At 41.2% G+C, this 16,865-nt stretch overlaps 1 protein-coding gene across 1 annotated transcript in view; it reads right to left on the minus strand.

Annotated features, from left to right (window-relative positions):
• The window catches only part of LOC149868283 (solute carrier organic anion transporter family member 4C1-like), a 57,988-nt gene that overhangs the window by 4,855 nt on the left and 36,268 nt on the right, over nt 1–16,865 (minus strand). The window contains exons 6-11 of the mRNA XM_090037204.1: nt 16,719–16,834; nt 16,216–16,360; nt 12,282–12,477; nt 11,076–11,229; nt 9,031–9,215; nt 271–335 (exon numbers count right to left, since the gene is read on the minus strand). Of these exons, the coding sequence (XP_089893330.1) occupies nt 271–335; nt 9,031–9,215; nt 11,076–11,229; nt 12,282–12,477; nt 16,216–16,360; nt 16,719–16,834 (861 nt within the window). The remainder of the gene's footprint in view (nt 1–270; nt 336–9,030; nt 9,216–11,075; nt 11,230–12,281; nt 12,478–16,215; nt 16,361–16,718; nt 16,835–16,865) is intronic.

The following is a 16,865-nucleotide window of genomic DNA, read 5'->3' on the forward strand; positions in this document are numbered from 1 at the left end:
TAGATGAAAGTCTTATATCATTTAGCTTTGTTTTGCCTAGTCTTTCAGCCAAACTTAGGGTATGAACATATATTTCTGCCATTTAAAAAAAAGCTGCTGCTGTGGAGTGTGTGCGGCAATTCTTACACTAACTATTACGCCTGCATGATACAGGGTTAAAGTTGGAGTCCTCTGGCCATACTTATTACCACAGAAGTGACACATGTAAAGTTACAGAATCCTAAATTAGATACATTATGCTTAGGTATGTATTTAAACAAAATGTTATACCCAGTAATCGTAGAAACAGTGACTGCACACCCAGAGCAAATGAACGCTGCTTGTCTGGCACACACCTGTAAAATAAGTTGAAAAGGACCTTCAACAATGGAGCATTCTACAAACCAGATACAGTTTAACATTCAAGTTGCCTTCCAGTTACACTTCCTAACAAAAATCTAGTTCTGATACTTTGCTTTGTAGGATGAGAAGTACAAAACACTTTAAGACAATGCTGCTTTCCTTCTTATTCTCTCCAATTCAACATAGTTGATATTTAGAAGCTTACAATAAAACTTCAATCAATCAAAAAAAAAAAATCCCAAGGAGCCTTACATGATAGTCCTGAGAACAAAAGATCCAGTTCAATGAAGCATGGCAGTGCAGTACAGGATGCAAGTAAGATAATAGCTTAACAAGTGCTTGCTTCTCTGTTTAATACTACTCTTTAAAAAGCATACTAAGTTTTAACCAAAGTTAAAATATGCTTTAAGTCTGGCCACAGTGCTTGAAGTGTTATTATAAAAGGATGCGATTAAACATACTCCAAATCTTGACTTACTTACCCATAAATAATTAACTAATATGAAGTTGAATTGCAACAGGCAGGAAAAAAAACAAGAGGTGTATAGATCTATAAGGGTTTTGTGGTTTAAATACTTTGAAACTAGTTTTGTTTCATCTTGAGTGGTTCTTTAACCAAGGCAAATAAATAAAAAATAAAAAAATTGTCAGCCAACAGCTGATCCAATAGGGCGATTCCCACAGAACAATTTGTCCCCAGCTCTCAAACTACTTTGATTTAGGTATTCAACATGGTCCCTGAAGAGTACAGGTTTCTGTGATGATTCACCAATGCAAGTTCAGGTCTTTAAGTAAATTCCAAATTTAAACATGAAACAGATGTAAAGCCTTGGTCCCAATATTAAAAAGGACATTGGAAAAACTGACTGAATGCTAGTTGAATGATTTTAAGCACAGGCCTAATGTGCTTGAACACTAGAAATAGCAGTCACATTCTGAAAGCAATTGGAGTCACAATGATCTTCAAACCTCAGCTACAAGAAGTTACAGTAACACAGTAACAGATAAAACTGACAGATGAATAAAGTTACTGCAGCAAGGTTTTTCAAGCAAGGCCCAAAAATTGCTAGGGAGACAGGAAGCAATTGAGGGAAACATCATACAAACTAGGAGGGAGTTAATGCATGTTTGGGCACTGTTCACAACTTTGGTAAAAAACATTTTTAAAAAGCCCCTTTAAAAAAATTATTTTATATAAGCTTTTTAGAGCATCATTTGCCAATTAGTCTCTCATATCTTACCTTGCTATAAAACAAGTGCTCTTTGGAGAGCCAACTTGGTCAAGATGTTCCAAAATTTAGCAGTGACAGTTTTTACATTACTTGATAAGTCAGACAGTTCAGTGTCATAGGCACAAGTGAAAAGTAGGATGATCACATCTATACTCCGCTGCTGGAAAGCTGTTGGAGAAACCTGAGCAGAGGCGGCAAGAAGGAACCACCATATGGTTTCTTGGGGGATTCCATAAGAGCATGAATGCACACACAACTGCCAAAGATCCAGTTAGCATGCATGTACATGTTAAAGTGATCCTGGGTGTGACCATAAACAGCATTCAACTGGAGGGCTTGGTGGCAACATGGGGCAGCTCCTACAGAACACCAGTGTTGCAACCTCCAGAGTAGGGGCAAAAGTTTCATAAGACATTTGGGCTGGAAGAAGACCGAGGAGCAGAGTCCAGTCCCCTACCCCAGGGGCAGGAAGTCAGCAAGGATCATAAGATCCCAGCAAGGTAAGTATCCAAATGTGTCCTGAAGGCATTCAAAGTAGGTGCTTGAACTGCCTCTGTTGATAGTCTATTCCAAACCTTGGGAGCTTGGACAGTGAAGGAGTTCCCTCAAACTCCGCCACAACCAATTCAGGCTGGACGTAAGTGACCATTTGACCTAGTCATCTTTTGGGGTGCTCAGGTGAACAGATATTCCCCCAGATCTGGGTAAGCACTCCTGCTAAAAACTTATAGGTGGCCACCAGATCACCTCTGAGCCTGCCCTTCTCCAGGCTGAAGAGCCCCATGGCTCTCAGCCTCTCATCATAAGGTCTGTTTTTCTGACTTCTGATCATGGACATGGCTCTTCTCTGGACTCTCAAGCATCTCCATAACCTTTTTGAATTGTGGAGCCCAAAACTGGATGCAGTACTCCAGCTGTGGCCTCACCAAGGCCGAGTACCGTGTAAAAATGACATCCTGGTATCTGCTTGAGAAGCATCTATGGATGCAAGCCAGCATTTCGCTCGCTTTACTAGCCACAGCACCACACTGAAGGCTCATGTTCATCTTGTGATCAACCATGACCCCCAACTCCCTTTCCTCTGTAGCACTACAGAGCCTATAAGGATGCTGCAGGTTTTTCCTCCCAAGGTGGAGAACCTTGCATTTTTTGGTGTTGAACGCCATCAGGTTCTCATCCACCCATTTCATGAGCCTGTCAAGAACAGCCTGGATCACCCCCTCCTGTCCTCAGGTGTGGATGCTTTACCCCAGAGTTTGGTGTTGTCAGCCAACTTGGCCAGTCTGCTTCTGACACCAATGTCCACATCATTGATGAAGATGTTAAATAGCATAGGCCCTAGGACAAAGCCTTGAGGGACCCCACTGGTCACAGTGCACCAAGACAATTGACTCCCGTCAACCACCACCCTCTGGGTCCTACCACAGAGCCAATTTCCCAGCCAGCAGATCATGGTGAGGTTGAGGCCAGTTAGCCAGTTTAGCCAAGAGGTGATTGTGGGATACCAGATCGAAGGCTTTTGATAAAGTGACATGCATGCTGAAATGCTTGAACTGACCCATGGGTCCAGTTTATGGAAAGCTGCACTATTTGACTATGTATTGTTAGACTAGGCAATCGATACTGCTGCATTATCAGAAACTGCTCTCAGATCATGAATGACTACTTGCAGGTGGCAGTGGCAAGTAGGGAGCTCCCACAGGCATGAGTAGCTGAGTGGCAAGGTCAGCACCAACCAGCAATGCTTTTCAGATGGTGCGCACACACTCCCTACATGGTCACCAACATCTCAGATACAGGTTCTGAGAGAATGAAGGTACCATCTTCTGGCATGGGAAGTTAGCACAAGAAAGGAGAGAACAGGAACCAGGCTTTACGATTAGAAGCAGCTTCCCTTCTTAACATGAAAGCCCCACTGCTATATCTATTTGACTCATGATGCCCAAAGTGCACATAGAATGGCTTCATCATGTTTAGTGTCTATGTATCTACCCTTCAAGCTATCAAAGCCAAGGCCGTTTTCTACCAACAACTTGGAGATTGAGATCACTCACAGAAATTAGACCATTATAATACTTGCCAGCTTCAATGCAAAGGTTGGATACGATTTTAAGAATTGACCTTGTACATAGGCAAACATGGAATTGTTAAGATGAATCAAGATGGCCAGCAAGTGTTAGAACTTTGTGCAAGTCAAAATCTATGCATCACCAACACCTTTGCTGGGGGTGGAAGGAAAGAGTCATAAGGACAGACATTGTGGAAGCATCTAAAGTACACTGGAACCAGTTACATTTAGTACTGACCAGGCATAACCACCTGAAAGAAAACCTGCATACAAGGTCTTCTCAGTCAGCACTGCAATATTGACCATGCATTAGTCTCCAGCAAAGTCAGAATCAAAATGACAAAGATGCACCATATCAGGACTACCAGCCATCCTCAGATTGTCTCTCTAATTTGGCTGATGTCTATGTTATTGGATAGTCTGCATTTTTCTAGACAAGCCTGCTTTCACAGCTCAACCACCTAGGCTTAGGAAATCATAAGAGCCAAGATAATGCTGCTGTAACAGCATTTGGCAAGAGATGCACGAAAAAACGCAGACTGATTTGAGGAGCACTCTGAAACCCTTCTACCACTGGTAGAGAACAAAGAAGGACAGCACTAACCAACTGTAAGAAATATCCCAACACCATAACCCTGGAAGATCTGAGAAAGGTTCAGAAAGAAGTGCAAAAGGAGGCTAAGAGGTATGCCCAAGATTTCTGGCTTAAAATTGATGCTATTCAGAAAGCAGCTAGTGCAGGCAATAGCCATGGAATTTATGAAGGCATCAAAATCAAGCAACTGATCCAGCCAAAAGTAAAATGGCTCCACTGAAAGGATTAAGTTGAAAATGTCATTACTGATTAACAATAAAAACACCATACAACCAATTACTGGATTGGACACTATACAGTTCCATCCCTACTGGGCTCATCTAAAAACAGCACCAACTTCGCAGTAGCATCACATGACAGGAAGCATGATACAACACTGAGCAGTAGTAATGAGCTACTGCACAGTCAGCATCACTTAAAGGCTGTTTGGCAATGCTACTTCACAGTAACTCATTACTGCATCAGTCAGTCACTTATTACTGTGAATTTAGTACTTCTATAGAGTACTGACTGCACAGCCAGCATAGTTTGATTTCAGGTCTCACTGACCATGTCTACAGATGAGCTCAAAGGATTGCTGCAGTTTGAAATTAGGATGAATTTGGAAAAAAGTAAGCCTATATTAGAAAATTTGCTGAAAGCCATTAAACCCATTCCTTGAAATAGGGCATCCAGCAACAACTTTTTGCTGGAAGTCTACAAAACGTGCTAACAAATTACTCTGAAAGCTTCATAATGTTATACTGTTCTGTTTGAAAGAGGAAGCAGTACCCCAAGATTTCAGAAGACACTTAACTTGTACAGTTATACAAAAACAAAGGGGATAGAAGGAACTGAAAGCTATGGAGGTACCTCCCTGTTGAACAGTCAGGAAAGTTATCACTCGCATTATGATCCCTAGGCTGCAATTTGAGTGAAAGAACCTATCCTGAAAGTCAGTGAATTTTTTGCTCTGGATGCTCTGCCATGGGTATAATATTTCTCTTCTCTTGCGACAGACAGACCAGACAGACCAGACAGACCAGACAGACCAGACAGACCAGACAGACCAGACAGACCAGACAGACCAGACAGACCAGACAGACCAGACAGACCAGACAGACCAGACAGACCAGACAGACCAGACAGACCAGACAGACCAGACAGACCAGACAGACCAGACAGACCAGACAGACCAGACAGACCAGACAGACCAGACAGACCAGACAGACCAGACAGACCAGACAGACCAGACAGACCAGACAGACCAGACAGACCAGACAGACCAGACAGACCAGACAGACCAGACAGACCAGACAGACCAGACAGACCAGACAGACCAGACAGACCAGACAGACCAGACAGACCAGACAGACCAGACAGACCAGACAGACCAGACAGACCAGACAGACCAGACAGACCAGACAGACCAGACAGACCAGACAGACCAGACAGACCAGACAGACCAGACAGACCAGACAGACCAGACAGACCAGACAGACCAGACAGACCAGACAGACCAGACAGACCAGACAGACCAGACAGACCAGACAGACCAGACAGACCAGACAGACCAGACAGACCAGACAGACCAGACAGACCAGACCAGACAGACCAGACAGACAGACAGACCAGACAGACCAGACAGACCAGACAGACCAGACAGACCAGACAGACCAGACAGACCAACCATTGTACATAGCCTTCACTGAGCTGATGAAGGCCTTCAATACAGTCAAGAGATAGGCCTTTTTACTGTTCTGAAGCAGCTTGTGTCATCTCTCTAAACAGTTAGGCTCCAAAATCACTCATTACAAAAAAAAAAAAAAAGGCATCAAGGTAATGGTTGTGCATGAACCAAAAATAAGATGTCCGACATCAGGGCGAAACACAGGCGTCTTACCCCCATGCTCTTTAACATCTACTTTTTATTCCTACTTCTTCATGCTTTAACTGACAGCAATGATAGCATTGATCTTCGAACTAGACTAGAGGCTTGTTCAACCTCACAACATTTATTGCATCACAACGTTGTCCACAGTGCATATTCTTTGCAAAAAATCTCTTGGGCAGATCTAGTAATGCAAGAAGCTTTGGGATGGCAATTTGTCTCAAGACCACCATGAGATGTACAGAGGCATGGAAGAACCAATACTTGATACCACTCTGGAGGATAAAAGTCTTATGGTGTGGTTGACCATTTTTGCTGCTTGGGTTCTACCATCAGCAGGAATACCAACCTTCAGACTGATCCAGCTAACAAAAAAAATCAGGAAGACAGTTAAGAATTTTGGGCTATTACAGAAACATGCAAGAAATATCAGCAAGCTATTAGTCAAGGTAAAGATGCAAGTCTACAGGACTTGCACCATTATCCCTGCTCCATGGTTCAGAACCATGGACTACATATGCTAGGCACTTCAAGGAGACTTAACAGCTTCCATATCAGACTGATGTGCAAGACCCTGAAAATAGTGGAAGGAAAATACCAAAAACAGAAGTACTGGAGCATGCAGGACCAACTTAAGAACTGCTATCGTTAAGAAAATGTTGCAACAGATCCACCATGTCAGGAGAATGGGAGAACACTGTATCCCCAAGAATATTCTGTATAGAGAGATTCAACACTGCTCTAGAAAAGCAGAGTTGCCCTCCATGTCAGTACCATAATACAAGCAAAATTATATGAAGTCTGTCAACATCAACATAGAAAGCTGAGCAGAGCTCACATAACCTTGTCTGACCTGAAGGGAACATCTAGCACTGAGGACAGGTCAAAATGAAATCAGCTTTGATCCCGAAGATGGAAACAAAGTGAGAAAGCAGAGAAGCATGCTGTAAGCTTGGACTCCAACTCAAACATATGGACTTTGGGCTCGTCAGCCACAAATGGATTCATCAGGCATCTGACTAGACCTCCTACATATACATTATGATCAAGAGGATTGGCAAATTGTCCACTACTTCACTTCAGACAAAAAGTTACCATAACATCATTTGAGCTCTACCTGAGAAACAGTCACTTAGGAAAAGTCTCTTCACTTCACATTACAGGCTCATACGGTTAGGAGGGTCCTCAGATCTGGTCCAGCCTGCAAGTCACAGCCTTAGAGAACCACTAAAATCCAAGAGACCCAGCAGCTGAAGTACTGAGGAAAATTTCAACAGTATCCATTGACATATGAATTCCCTCTGTATTGTGCCCTAATTTGAGCCAGGTCAGGAGGTTGGGCACCAATGTAAATAAGAGCTTGGTAATCTAGTTTCCTCAATGGATCTCGACCAGTAACAAGAAGAGGTTGAAAGCTAGACAGCAGTTCTTCAGGGCTGGGTTTTAGTTTACTTATTCCCAAAACAACTGTCCATATTTTTCTAAAGAGTTTAGTTATTCTGAGAAAAGGGATTTACCAGTTTCCCTAATGATAGTCATAATTGTCCTTAAATTGCCTAAATTTTTCTATTCATGCTGAGCTTGAACTCATTCCACCGGTCACCTTATTTTTAGAGCCTCTTGTACTTCAGCCTCAGAGGCTATAATTTTTTTAAAGCCTGTAACTAAAAGAGACACACTACAATTACCAGACAGAATTTGTGGAATAGTTCATTAGGTCCACAGAATTTGTGGAATAGGTTAATGACTTTTACTAACAGATTTTCAGTAACCAATTCTGAAGTCCAAATGAGCTAGTTGCCCGATTCACTATACAAAGGTTTCGCTGGTAGCTTTTCTATTATGGAAACTGCTTTGCTTTACCCAGTTTCTTCAATGGTTTAGTCCCACAAGTGTAATTTGTCCTGCTAGCAAAGGGATGCACCACTGCTATACAAAGCTTCCTGCCTGTGCCCCTGCCATAGGTTTCACAGTGAGCCATGCTGACAGTCTGTCAACAATGGGAACACACCTTGGGAACAAAGCATTGATAATAGTGCATCACCAGCAACTGTGATTATTCACACAACTTTGAGGTAGGAAAAAGGTATAATGTGCACCAAGGTGGGTTGGGATAACATCTCCAACATAGTCCCACACCAACAACTGATTCATAGAATCGAACATAGAACTGACCAAGTTAAATTTTCCTGAAAGAATGTCATGTTTTCCATGTAGGCCATGGCATCTTAGGAGGGGATTTTAGTACCAAAAGTGGTCGGTAGTTAGTCTTCTCCAGAAGACCCCATCAGCTTCCATCTAGAAATGGTCAGAATTCTAGAACTGTTCAGTTCTTCATCTTTTACTCAAAAAAGGAAATATGCTTTTCCTCCAACGTTCTCCTGAATGGGAGTAGACCAAATTTTCAACTCCTCTGGTACATTTGTCAGTTTTTGCTTAAGATAACTTTTACTGAAGGGACTGGACATACTGGGAAGACTGACATATGCCTCAGCCATGTTTCAAAATTAAAAGCAAGAACAACAGGGTGCTACGTTAAGTGTGGACTTCAGCCTCTCAATAAGAGCATGATTTCCCTTTAAACAGGAATGTTGTACTGTTAGTTATTAATAAATTTTGGATCAGAGTGGAAAAGGTACTTAAAATTGTTTAAAAAGTCAAAACCTTCCATTTGACAGAAGGTTCTCTCTCTCTACATTTAGAGTCTGGGAGCAGAAGGACCACCTCTAGAATTAGCAGTACATAAAAAGCTGACTGACTACCACAAACTAGAGGACTATATAGGGAATGTCCTCATTTGCATTTATGTAGGCCTTCCCTTTTAAAAGGAAAGATCTTTGCCCTTTACTCCTTGCTATTCTAAGCCTGGACACTGCTATGGAGAAGCTAGCATGTATGAAAAACAATAATAAAACCCAAATACCTGAGAATGGCCACAGTAGTTGGAGTAACAGCCATAAACGTGAAAACAACAGTGAAGAAGAAAAAGCCTAAAAATACAGGCAGAAGCATGCATTGTGCTCGACATTTCCCAGGAATAGCCTCATAGGCAACATTAACTTCAGGTAAGCGTGGTGGCTTCCCAACACAGCTACAGTTGTGATAAGTCTGCAAATAGAGGAATACAGTAGTAGTCATTTCATCACACAAAGCTGAATTACAATAAATAGATAATAGCTCTCAGCTAGGTCTTTAAAAGAAAATGGAAAGCACAAAATACCATATTTATCCAAATACAAGACAAGATCCTGCCCCAACAAGCAGCATGGGAAAGAACCCTACATATTTAAATGAGGGACTTCCTTATATACAAAGTACAAGACACTGTCTATAGTTACTGCAAGAGGCAGCATGTGCTCAAATCATGAAAACTGACTCTGAAGATGATTTGAAAATGTAGCCAATATTAAGGAGGACTATATGGGTCATATCAGGCAATGGGAGCTTAAAAAAAAAAAAAAAAAAAAAAATCACAAGAATAGGCTAGTGCAGCCTATTTGAATAAGATATGATCTAGTGCTCATTGAGTGCGGTCCCCCTCAATGCCAACTTTTTAACACTGGGGAGAATCATATAGCATATTTCAACTTCACTTCCACAGTTGAGCTGCACACCTCTCCTCCACTTCCAATGGATTTCCATTTCTTCAACTAGCCTTAAAGTGTCTGGCAAACATCAAATAGGTCTTTAAAAACAACAACAAAAAATGGAGTTTTCCCCATGTACAGAATCTAAATTATTGGGGGTCATCTTATTTGGGGCCATCTTGTGCGATTAAATAGGATACACATGGCACAGGATTTCCTCACTGCAGGGACAGCACATAAATTTAGTAAAAACTTATTGTATTTTGTGATATTTCTCCAATGTTAGCTTAGATATTCCAGCTAATGAATAACTCCATGCAGCACCAGCCTTCCCTTGCAGTACAGTTCATCTGTTACAGAACCTCTCTCCTGCAAGCATTCCTATTGTACAAGAATTCAAGTACTGTATGCTCCCTGCCCCAATCTGAGAACAGGACAACTAAGGAGGAGTACTGCAAGAGTTTACTAGGAAATTGGTCTCTAGAGTACATGGTCTCTATTGGCATAGCCCCAGCCACTCAAAATTGGACAGCTCTCTGGTAGCACAAGTCTCCTCTAAAACATTTTTGTATTGGACCCAACTCAACTTCATTAAAAGTTACCCTCAGACTAGGCCTTTTCTAGTATATTGTTATATCTATATGCATACTTATTACCACTTCTACAACACTGTCTACAAAAAACAGGAACTTTACGATTTATGAAGCGATGCCTGAAGTCCTTCCCACTGCTCAGTTTAAGTCCCAAAGTAATAATTTCAATGCACTGGCATTCTACCTTTTCTACATTACTCTAGCACCCTACACAGCAAGGGAATTCCTTTCAGAAAGTTTTGTCCTAGCACACCCCTACACTATGAGAACTGGGGAATTAAGCGCTTATCAAACTTTCTACATCTATTTTGGGCTCACATGTTTGCTCATGATTTGGCACTAGTGGGAGTTAAATAGTTCTTAAAAGTGCAATAGTACCCACAATATAATCCCTTAAGTAATAAAGCAGCCATGCACTCGTATGCAATTATTCAAGTTTTATAAAATAAGAAAGTTGTTACTTAAGCTGCTTTTTTTATTATTATTATTATTATTTATATTCCTCCTGGAATTACTGCAAGGTTGAAGTGATCACAGAGAACAAAATTACAGCAAGTTACTGAAAACAGGGACTAAGACATCACCACATTTTACTGACGCAAGACAACTGGGAGTGGGGGCCACCACTTGTTGTACACCACTTCATTTGTTTTGTTTCAGTGACTGATACCATTTAAGAACTTGAGCACTGCTTACAGAATTATGAAGAGGAGGCAAGGGGAGGCAGGGGAAGAGGAAGGGGGAGAGACTGCAGCTATCCCCAGTTCAAGGATAAAAGCATAAAATACCCTTTTCCTTTTTTCAGAAGTAGAAGAGGTGCATCCTGCAAAACAGGGAGAAAAATACTGGATTTCATCTCTGCCACAAACTGGGTAATAAAAGGAGCGTAGACAATTGCAGTCAGTATTGCATGGTGCTGTCAAGTTCCACAGTGTTCCTGTTCTGTAACAGGAAAGTGAAATAAACTGTACATTGCAGATTCTACAAATTCACATTAGGAATAATATAGACAACATCTCTTTAAACAAACCAGAAACACAGCATTCACACTCTCATTAAGCTACAGTTGTACAGAAGTATATATTACCATAGCAAAACTTCAAGCTCTCTTGAAGCACTGGTTTGAACAATTTTTAAACTTAAAAAAAAAAACTACACACTGGACACTGCTCAGAATAAATTGTGCTAGTGTTTTAGCAACAGCTACTTTTCAACTCTTGGGCAGTGGAAAGGTAGAGAAAACTGTGCATGTTCAAACGTGGTGCTTGGCATTTGAAATAACTTGGCATTTGGAATCTATTGTAGATTAATATAGTAATAGTTCAGGGAAAGCGGCTGTTTTTCTTGACCTTTTGATGCCCACTTGAAAACTTGACCACCACTAACACGTGTTGTTTATAACAACCAAGGCAATCCTTTCTTGTTAAGTTGCTAGGTAGGGATGCAAAAATGGCTGTCAATAGTAGAGCAACCTGCGTTATCCCAGGAAAGCCAATGGGCCTCTACCCTGACAAGAATAAATACCTAAAAAAAACATTTCTGTAAAGTAGGAATAATAGCTACCTGTGAGAAACCAAAACTATTACTGCAGTAAGTTTTCACATCTCTGCCCCCACCCCTCCCATCCATCCCCAGTGCAGCCTATCTGCACTACACAAGCCAACATAAACCCTGGGGGGCTGCCTATTGACAGCCTTCCCCCTTTCTAGATAAAAAGGAAAGGGCAGGATGTCAAATAAGCGTTACCCAGAAAACAGCCATTTAGTGCCCACTAGTTGAAGAGCGCCCCAATGCTCCAGCACCTAGACTATTTTTCTACAGATAATGAAAGGAGATTTCTTACCAGTAGAAATTAACCGTTTGTGGCCTTAGACAAGAATCTGGTTTCTATCACTAAACTTTTGGATGTTTTAGATAAGTGGCAACTTCAGGGAACATAGGGTGACACTTTATTTCCATTATTGTTACTGAACCAGAGTACATGAAATATTTACCCATTATAGGTTTCAGAGACTCCTGCAAAAGGTTCATTCCCACATTTGGCAAATAAAAATACTGTGTTTAGCAGCAGAGCCACTGAACAAGTGCCTAGAATGAACTTGATTATGTTTTTACAATCCATTTTGTACTTGGAAATCAAAATGCCACTTATGATTTGGCCTAGTGCGGCTCCTGGAATTAATACAAGCCCTAGAGGAGAGGGAGGGAAAAAAAAAAAAAGAAGATAGCATCAATTACACAAAAAGTTTAAATGAAAATGAAGCAAGTTTCAAAAAGTACTTTCATATTTATGAAAAAAAATCTAAAATAGTAAAAAAAGTTACATCCTACAATACAACAGAATGCCTTTCAAAGTTACACAAGCAGATTTTTAAAAGGCTTGAATAAAGTCTCACTAAAAATAAAAAATTTTCCTCCTTGGACTCAGACTCAACCTGTGGCCTCTTTAGTAATTTAGCATTTCCTTAACATTTATTACTGTGCTCCGAGCTTTAGTGTTAGCAAGGCTCAGTGTGGCAATATTAGATTTAACAGACAGGAAGTACCGCATGGCAAAAATATTTGCCAGCCATGTGCCAGCCTGGACACTAAGTCCACTTACCTCATTTTCCTCCCCTTCTCAGCAGTCACTAAAAGTTACATACATTATCATTCTCCTGCATTTTGTCCTCATTCTGCTTAAAAGCTACTGCAACCACCTCTTTCCTGGGAGTATGGCTTCCAGTAAATATCAGGAGCAGAAAGAGGGGAGAGCTGCAATCTAGCTGGCTATAAAGCCGTTGTCAGAACAGGCTTAGCCTAAAAACAGCTATTATCCCTTTCACTCAAAGCAGCCAGTTATACACACAAATCCTTCAATTCATATAGATCAGAATTAGAAGCAAGGTTGTAAAATTATCCTTGCCCTAAGCCAGTGGTTCCCAGCTTCCTTAAATCTAAGGCATCCCTTCATAATAATTCTGAATTTAGCAACATCTTACTAGAGAGACTGCTTTAGGCATTAGAGAACTTGAGAGTTCTCTTAAGGAAAGCCCACCAGCCGCTGACAGCCCTTGAAGTGGAAGTTTAAGTCAGACTTCCCCAAGTTGTTCAGAAAGCAGTTTCTCCTGACTGTACTATTATTTACCTGCACTCACCTGACAGTGACCATCTGCAATGAGTTATCTGCCTACAAGCAGAATTAAAAGCATAGCCTCTACAGAACCCTACTGGTCCTAGTTTGTTTGGTTTTGTTTTTTTTTTAACCTCATTAACCATTATAAGTCATTCTTACATTACAGATTTGCCAAGGAAGTTATCACTGAAACTAAGTTTACAGTTAAAAAAAATTTAGCAGTTTAAAGCCATGAACAGATAGATGCACCAGACATGTTCCCTTTCCATTCTATACACCCAGAACATTTAGTCACTAAATATTTAGTCTTCATGAGCAGGGATCCTGGCTTTCTCTGATAAAGATTCACAAATTGATAGAAGCCCCAAAACACATTATTAAGAATTAAAAGCCCCCTGCAACACTCCCTATTACCCATAAAGCCCCCCCCCCCAGCCCTGCTGGTGGCCCTCAACAGCCTGGGGAGCCCTACTCATGCTTTTTGCCCCCTACCCATAGCCCCTGCCCCCCAGAGCTATGAGGCCAGGGACCCAGGTCTGCAGCTCCCTGCCCCCCAGCTGCAGAAGCAGCATGGAGCCAGCTCCCCCATTGCTACCACCTGCTCAAGCAGGGCCAGGGCCAAATCCCAACTCCCCCCAGCCCTGCTGGTACCCCCAGCCATGACTTACAGCCCACCCCCACCCCCAGGCCTGCCAGAGGGGCCCCCAGCAAGCCCCACTTACCACAAGCTCCAGGAGAAAAAAGAAGAAGGAGTGGGCTAAGCCAAACTGAGCTGTTGCTGACAGCCTCAGGCCCTGCCCTCCCCTTCCTTCTCCAAGCAGGGCTGGGGTTTCCCACCTTGTTTGCACATAGATTTTGCAGGCTGGAGCTCAACCAGCCTGCAGAGCTGTTTGCAAAAAGTCAGAGAAACTTGAGGATTCCATGCTAAAAAAGGAAGGAAAAAAGTCTATGGTTTTGTGTTCCCCCCCCCCCACCCCACGGGAAGTAGAAAACCCAGATCCCTGCTCATGAGACAACTGGCACCTACCCATTTCAGTGGTTCTTAGCAGTCTCTCTAGGCTGCTGTACTGGTACAACAGACAAGTGGAACCGTCTTATGTACCAGGTGGTGTGTGCAGGGCTGGACTGGAAAGTACCTGCAACAGGAGAAGCTTCTGCCTGCAGTAGGTTCTAGATAAGCCTAACTAGTTACCTTAGGACTAAAATTAGTTCTTTTTATAAAAGAGGAAAGCCAGTATTAAGTGGTACATCTGCATGTAAAAGGGTGGTAGACTTCTTTTCCCCCCCAAAGGCGGCAACTTATTTAGAGTAGTCTAGATGGCAATAGATTACACCGAGAAAAAAGCAGCCCTGCACACATTACTATGAGGGAAAAAAATTCAGGAGGCATAAAGTTCAACAGTATCAGGCTAGCAAGAGACCCAATAGAAAAAAAGGCACTTCTAGCAAAGTAGATTTTTTTGTATGGTCCTCATCTACTGAGCTGTACAAGCAATGGGTTTTTATTGGACAGCTTTCTGACAGCATGACTGTCCACTATAGATTTTTTCCATCTCTTAAGCATCTTTTCTTCTATTCATCCAGAAATGTTACCTAGAGTTGCCTAGAAGGTAACTCCCTTAAAATATTTTTTGTATACAAAAAGAAACACATTCCTTTACAAATATAAAAAGTTTATACATGCTTTCCATCTGCATGCAGCTAAACTGTGCAATTCCCCCCCTACCCCTTAATCTACACAGTATTCTGATGATCATGGTCATTTCCCCAACCTCCATCCAATTTAGGATATAATTCCATGAACAACAGCCTCCATGTATTGTGGAACATGTTTTTACAGAGCAAAATATTTAACTATGCAAACTAAATATTTCTTGTACCACAAAAACTTTGTTATTCATTATCACCAAACAGTCCCTTTCAAGTGATTGCTTTACATACTGCTCCATAGATGTAAGGATCTGATTTAGATTAACTAAGACTCAATTTGGGGAAAGGGAGGAAAATCATTTCTACCCATAATCCTTACAGGTTCTTATGTGTAATATATATTAGTTTGTCCTGCCACTTCAATAGAGACCATTTCATTAAATGCACTTTAAATGAAATAAAGTTTAAAACCTGGTCTCTGAGACTAGTACAAGGAATAGTTTTAGTACCATATAAAGCCCACTTCAAGGAGGTGGGTATTGTCATCTCAAAATGTCTTCAATCCAATTGTTCCCCCCTTACTGCCCTCCAAGACATCTTAAAGAAAGTGAAGCACAGGAGTATCCACATGGTACTGGCTTCACTTAATTACATCCTGCCACAAGTGTTACTAGAAGACACCATAAGAGCTTGGAAGTTTAGCTACTTTAAGAGAGTGTCACTAAAATTGTTTTAACACTGCTCCAGCCAAAAACTGAACTAGGAAAAACCAAGCAATATTCAGAAGGTAGGAAGGGTAGATATTAGAATAGGAATAGAACCACATTCACACCATAAATCACCTGTCTAGTCCCACTTTAAGTTAAGTTTTCATGCTCCAGTTTATTATAACTGCATTATGAATTATTGGCCACCTTTCAGAAGAGTAGGCAAAGTAAAGAGAACAATGTGATGACAGCCTGCTTGTTAAGAAGTCCACATCTTAGTAGCAAGACAAAAAGCCTCAAATTTCAAGCAAATCTATTAAAAGACTAAAAGCCCCGCAACTGGAAAGCCACAGCAATCCCAAATTAAGTTTTCATCTCCCAACAGCTGGCATAAGCAATGCAATATCCAGAAAAGGATACTTTTATTACTGAATCTCAAGAGAAAAGCCACCTTACCTCCTAGTGTTGCTGAAAAACTGGATGACTGCGAAAACTGATGTTCTATAAATTTTGGCAGGAATGTGGCAAAGCCAGTAGCAATTAAAGCTTCTGTAGCAGCAGCTACTATTAAACACATAAAAACAGGATTTCTCAGCAGTATCTGAGAGAGGGGAAAAAGTTAATAAATATTCTGTGCATTCTTTTATTGTAGTACCATATTGTTGTTATATGTGCATTGGCTTTGCTGGTTACAAGCCCCAGTACATTTCGACATAACCAACTTAGACAGCACTCTTAAAGTTTGCTCACCCATTTACTTTAAAAAACAGGTCTTGGGTATGAATAAGACATATCCTGAAGTTTAATAAACAACTTCAGTGCTGTTGAAGTACCAGTGTAGAAGAAAGACAAACAAAACTTGCATTAAGTACTCCACCCACATGTATAGCAAGGTCTCTCTCAAAGCAAGGGCTATTATGACAAAAGCTGCTGATTTACATTGGTTAATTGTTTCTTACCAAGAGAGCCAGTGGAAAGTCTTTAAAACTTTTTCCAATATTCTTGTCTTCAACAAGTTCCTTACTTCCATCATTATGAGTCTCAGAGATTTTTTCAGCCTGTATTTTTGCTGTACCTGAAGAACAAGTTGCAAAGATGCGTAATGC

This window comes from Crocodylus siamensis, chromosome 3, assembly GCF_052110815.1.
Source record: "Crocodylus siamensis isolate JL-2025a chromosome 3, ASM5211081v1, whole genome shotgun sequence".
Lineage (NCBI taxonomy): Eukaryota > Metazoa > Chordata > Crocodylia > Crocodylidae > Crocodylus > Crocodylus siamensis.